Source organism: Anneissia japonica, unplaced genomic scaffold (assembly GCF_011630105.1).
Source record: "Anneissia japonica isolate Jap-2015-1 unplaced genomic scaffold, ASM1163010v1 scaffold288292_len1863012_cov191, whole genome shotgun sequence".
Lineage (NCBI taxonomy): Eukaryota > Metazoa > Echinodermata > Crinoidea > Comatulida > Comatulidae > Anneissia > Anneissia japonica.
The window spans coordinates 721,623-727,782 of NW_022688773.1; the positions used below are offsets into that span (position 1 = coordinate 721,623).

The following is a 6,160-nucleotide window of genomic DNA, read 5'->3' on the forward strand; positions in this document are numbered from 1 at the left end:
TAAAGGGCGGGGGGAGGGGGAGAGGGGCGTGGGGAGAGGGGCGTGTGTGGGTGAATTGGAGGGCTCGATGACCAGTTGAGGTGTGCTAACTCGCAAAATACTGTAAGGTGATTTTAGTTGCTTTTTAACAAACTGATTGATTTTTAGAAGAAGCGTCTAGGGGAGCTCGAGTAATTTTTGAAGATCCCTCTCCCCCTTCCTCAGCAATTTCAATTGGGCATAAATATATTATAAAATATGATCTGATGATAATGAAGCTCTTTCTATTTTCTTCTCCCTATAATTATCCTTCATTGGGGCACTCTCTTCATGATAGAGTCATCCTACCTGGAATGTTCATTGCCTTCCCAATGCGGCCTGTAGTTTGGAGTTCCTCCGGTTCCCTGACATCAACTATTTGACCTTTCTTTGCATTCACCAGGTTCTCGAGTTCCTCAAATGGCACTTCTGATGAATCAGGTGATTGTGATGTACAATAGCATCTGGAAATCGTCAAATTTCCTATAAGTATAATGCCATGAAAAATATTCTGGTAACATTAAGGTAAAAGTAAACAGTAAGTGTGAGTTTTGTCTAGGGCACATGTTGCTGTACCAGATCCAAAAAAAATTTTTGGGTGCAAGTAGTTCTTAAAACGGGGCTCTTTTCTGTTATTAATTACATGAACCTTGAAGCAAATAGAACTACAGTAACAACAAAAAATTCTTCTAAAAAAAGAAAAAAATCATACTGTACTGCCTAAACAGAGATTTGAAGTGATTTGACTAATTTGCAAATGAGTTTTGAAAACTCTTCTCCCTAGAAGGAATTTTGGTGCAGGTTTAATATGAGAATTTAAACTTATACCTGCACTACACTATCTCTCTGACTACACATAATTTTTGTTTAATTGCCAAAGTTATATGTAAGGTTTTGGTCCTTGAATGTGAAAGATTGCAGAGAAGCCAGAAGTGTCAATGCTTTTTTTATTTTTTATTTATAAGTTCATCAAAGTCAGGGGCCTGTGCAGCCAGGTTAAAATATGAGGGGGTTTACTGCATAAATATATTGTTTATTAAAATTAAGTCAAACCCTAATACTCTGCGTGGAAATCAGCCCTTATTTTCCAAAATGCCCAAATTTTTGCGTGGAGGATATATTCCCCATGTAGGCCTTACTTTATAGTCTGGCAACATACAACTTTTCAAGTACCAATTTATAATATTATTTATTAAAATAATAGCATATTATAGGCTTATGTCTATTTTCACACACCACCGCATAATGGGCCTGCCAGTATTATTTATATATCAACTGTAAATGCTTGATTAAGCACCGCTCTCGAATAAGCGCCACACCAAACCTGAGTAGTATTTATATATCTACTGTAAATGCTTGAATAAGCACCGCTCTCGAATAAGCGCCGCACCAAACCTGACGTTTTTTACTAAGTGCCGCTCTCGAATCACAGCGGCACTTTAATATTACCCCGTGTGTAATTAAAAACTTTGAGAAAAATGGTTGTAAGCAATACAATGCATTGTTTTAAAATGACTAAATAACACAATGAGGACATAAGCATTTCTTTAAACGTTTATTTACGATGACAGGAACTTTGACAGGCCTACCAAACTACGGGAATACGTGAGATAATAGGTAATATGGGAACAGGCATGGTAGTGCCATACCAATATCTTTTTATAAGCGTCGTTCTCAAATAAGAGCAGCACTGAAACCTTCAAAAATTACGGTAATTACTGTAAATTACAAAGAAAATCAAGTTTATAAATAAATTTATTTCAAAACTTACACACTTAAAGATAGTCGAAGCCTCATTAAATTTATTTAATTTAATGATGAAGAAGTTCATAATACGAGGCTAGACCTCTGTAGTGAAGCAGACTATACTTAGCCTACCTAATCCATAAAGCCTGCTGAGCCTTTCTACCTTACACAGGGCAGGCCAACTTTCTGTGGCCTCGAGTTGCAGTGTCGATGATGACGACAGAAGCCTAGGCCAAGCACTACCACAACTTCTAGGCCTACTTAGTAAACCCACAAAACCAGTCTTGTTAGAAAGCTGTTGACATGTCAACCTCCAGACTGCTTTCCCAATCATACTTATGTACAGTAGGCCTAAGTGTATTTTTGTGGAAAAATTAGGCCTAGGCTAGCCAGTCTCTGTTCTCTACCTCCTCTCCTCACAACAAATACGCCCTCTCTAGTAAATAATACCGGAAGCCCTAGCTCAATATCCAGGCACGCGATCCTAACCCGTATGTGTGCGTGTGGGTGTGTGGGGGGGGGGGGGGGGGGGGGGGGGGGGGGGGGGGGGGGGGGGGGGGGGGGGGGGTGTGCGTGCGTGCGTGTGTGGCGGCATCCAGGCTTATTTTTTGGTAATCTTTGGAGACATTTTTTTGGAACTGTAATTTAATTGTTTTTTATGACTTTTTTAGCGAACCCGCCGCACACCATTAATTCATGATGATTTCGATTAAAAATAAAATCTTATTTTTGGCCAATTAGCCAAAAAAAAAAAAAGCTGAAAATTTAAGATAAAAAGGTTTTCTTTATTTCTATAACGCACGTCACTACCTTGAAATCTCCAAAAATAAAATATGTATATTTATTCCAAATTATTTAAACTTAAATAATTTAATCATCCATTACTACACTGTTTACATTCAACAATAAATTATAATTTTTATTTTTTCTTCCATCTACATGTTTTTGGCAATACCATTTGCTAATAAGAAAACAAAATTTTATTTTTATCTTTTTCCATCCGTGATCTTTAAAATAAGTTCGCAAAACAAGGCATAAAAAAGTCTCACCAAATGAAAAGAAAATATTAAATACATAATCCAGGATATAATCATGGAGGAAAGATACAGTAATCATGTTTGAATTTGAATTTCATTTTTAATGAATTATAATTTAATTGATATATTCACTTACGTATAGTCTGTCTCTTCATCACAAATTTATCTTCATTTAGGAGAGGAATAAATGAGATTCATAACATTACAAATAAACTCAGTTTAAATAATCCATTTTTATAACTATATTTAAAAACCAACTAAATCATTAAACTTGTAAACTTTAGGCTTGAATAATTCAATTCTATGTATAATTTTCTATTTAGTTTTCTATTAAAACTTTCTACAGTATATTACCCCTGCCAACTCTCACACGTTCCTAAATTTCGGCATTCCATATTACTTCTTTGCACCAATGGCTTTCCATACTATACTTTTTTTCTGGGTTCTAATAAACACATTCCACAAGGTGTTGCTTTCCTATTACACAGCGTCTCTCGTGTTGCATCTTTACAACTGATACCCACTATACGGTATGTCACATGACCAACCTAGCAGAATGTGTCTTTACCCATCCAAATTCAACAACATAACTGAAAACCAGACACTGGTGGCAATCTCTGAAAGGTCTATAAATTATAGAATTGTGGCAAGTCTATCACGCATAATGCGCCAGACCTACTATGTATTATCTCTCGCATAATAAAAATGTTTATAAAAGATAAAAATGTATAGGCCTGAAAATAATGTGTCACGGTATACAGCTAATACTATGTTGTTCACAATGTCTAGTTCACTGCATTGGTTTAGTTAGCCTGTACACCAGGAGAAACTTCCCTACTGTTTTCACTCAGGGACAAAAGCTATGATGCACAGAAAATAACAAAGTCAAGCTCTACATATACTTTACAACATTTTTTCAGTGCTCCAATAGAAACACAGAAGTAGGATTGCATCCAGTCTCTATAGACTGGTGGTAGCCTTGGTGTGTGCACCAAACCGTGGACATCCATTTGAAAACTTTGGTACCCAGCCAAATTCCATTCACTGCTGAAGGGCTAAAGTGCAAGTTTTAAAATGTGCACCCTCTTTCCGAAGAGTCACTGTTGGTCCTGTGAGCAACATAGCTCATGTCCACATTAAAGAATACACTAAATTCTTCAGGAAGAAGTAACACACTGTCCTCACCATCAGGACCAACAAGTATTATCATGGTCACACTGAGTAAGTCCACTCATATGGACCTGCATGGTTCTGCGCGCACACACCAGCTTAGCTAACTAACCCATACTGCCCTGTAATTGTTTTTTTTTTCTTCTAATAATAGTTAGGATATTCATTTAGCTTTTAGCTTTGGTTGTGTAATTCTTGATTCCTTGTTGGCATTCTTAGCATGTTCTTTAAGGAGATCCATTACTTCACAATCATAGTCAGCTGGTGTCTCTAAATTACCTGAGGGAATAAAAATTAATTATGTTTTCATATATAGTAAAACGTCCATTTTACATACCCCTTGGTACCAAGGGGTGTTCGTAAATCAAAAAATTCGTAATCAGGATCAAAGACCATTCGTAAAATCGATGTTCGTAAAATGGATGTTTTACTGTACAGTAAATTTTATTTACCGTATTATTTAAATTATGAATTATAAAAAACAACGCTGTTGAATATAACTGGACAACCACATTGATGCAAATTGTATGTTCTTTTTATAGTGGTGTTACTTTTCTAAATTATAGGCAAACACATGCTCAAAGAAAGAAAATGTGAGAGGGCAGCAGGGAGGGGGTGTCTCAGGAATTCCTTGACATTTAGCACAAGGTTTGTGAAAAATTATGTCTTTGTATGAATCAGGTATGTTGCTTGTTACAAGGTTTAAGTGAAATTAATCATGAGGAAAAAAATGGGGATTTACATGATTTGAACGCTGGATAAAGGTAATAGCTGTACTAACTGTCCTCACCTGTTACCCAATAATAGATATCCCAGTCATTAGATGGCTTATTTATTAGTACGTCATACTGATGAAGCTGTTTGCTTGTCATGGTAGCTAAGTACTGGTCTGCAAATGAGCTGCAAGTAAAAAAGCATCATAAAGATGATTTTAGCAGGTTCTACATTCATTGTGGGACATGGGCAGTCTGTATACGCTCCATTTTTGTGTAACCTGGGCAGAATAATACTTTGAGACCTAGGCAGGCCTATATTCATTGTGGACCTTGGCAGGCTCAATAATATCTGAGACAAGGCTCAATACTTTGTAAGATGCTATATTCATTGTGGACCTCGGCAGGCTCGATATTTTGTGAGACCTGGGCAAGCTACATCCATTTTGAGAACTGGGCAGGCTACATACTTTGTGAAACCTGGGCAGGCCTTACCTTAATTGTGGGACTCGTATCCCTATTGTGAGACCATGTTGCTTATCTACTTTCAGAAATGGACAGGTCATTGTTATTGCAGGACATGAACAACCTGTTGTGGGACCTAGGCAAGCTTTTTATTTTATTGTGAAAACTTGGCATGGCTATTTACCGTGGATCTGGCAAGGATATATTATTTGGATAGGGATATTGTATATTTCAGAGTAGAATTTTAAGTCCTCCACCTCACCTTAGAAGAAGACCATTTTCCAACATTCCTCTCTTCCGGCTTTGATATAACAATCTTGCTCTGGTTAAGTTCTCATCTTCATTTTCAGGTTTCTTCCATTCTGGAATAGAAGGTTCCCCTAAAGATGTCTGGTTGGAAACCTGTTTAGAATTCACAACAGCTGACACCTAAAAATTACAAGAAATTTAACTGAAAATTAAACTGTTATTCATTTGCTTTCTTTTGATATAAATTAATTATCAATATTATAAATACTACTACTGGCCTTAGCTGCTCAGGCCTTGGCCTAGGCCAGACTGTATAGTAAGTAAAACGTCCATTTTACGTACCCCTTTGTACCAAGGGGTGTTCGTAAATTGAAATTCGTAAAATCGGGTGTCAGTTTCCAATACCTAACTATTGCCTGCCACTGAGCGGCGATAGGCTGACGGCGGCCAGGCGTAGCACGAACCGACAGTGCAGCAGCGTGGTCTGTCGCACATAGAGCCTAGCTGAATTTACCTTCGATAAAAACCAAATTATTTTAATCACTGGCATTCTTATTCTTATGTTTTATGGACCTATCTATCAACGCTTAATGATATTGTGCCAAATGCAATTAGAAAACGGAGGGGTGAACTAAGTAAGAGGTCACTGAGAAATGGGGGAAAAATTGACGAATATTTTTGCCGTACAGAACGATATAAGAAGTCAACCTTCCCATCAATTTGTAAACTGTTAAATAAGTGAGAGGCTGCCTTTTATTGCCA

The 6,160-nt window shown here is 37.2% G+C and overlaps 2 protein-coding genes across 2 annotated transcripts in view; both read right to left on the reverse strand.

The window, feature by feature from the left end:
- Positions 1–2,273, reverse strand: part of LOC117123218 (thiosulfate sulfurtransferase/rhodanese-like domain-containing protein 3) — a 5,556-nt gene extending 3,283 nt beyond the window's left edge. Inside the window, exons 1-2 of the mRNA XM_033269071.1 lie at positions 1,897–2,273; positions 328–501 (exon numbers count right to left, since the gene is read on the reverse strand). Coding sequence (XP_033124962.1) covers positions 328–501; positions 1,897–2,098 — 376 coding nt within the window. The 5' untranslated portion in view covers positions 2,099–2,273. The remainder of the gene's footprint in view (positions 1–327; positions 502–1,896) is intronic.
- Positions 2,274–2,618: 345 nt separating this feature from the next.
- Positions 2,619–5,578, reverse strand: LOC117123228 (succinate dehydrogenase assembly factor 2, mitochondrial-like; the record flags this gene model as incomplete). Its single annotated transcript, XM_033269079.1, is given in 3 exon segments — positions 2,619–4,250; positions 4,762–4,871; positions 5,412–5,578. Coding segments are annotated over 3 exon segments (393 nt in total), but the record flags the coding sequence as incomplete, so codon positions are not given.
- Between the last annotated feature and the right edge of the window lie 582 nt (positions 5,579–6,160).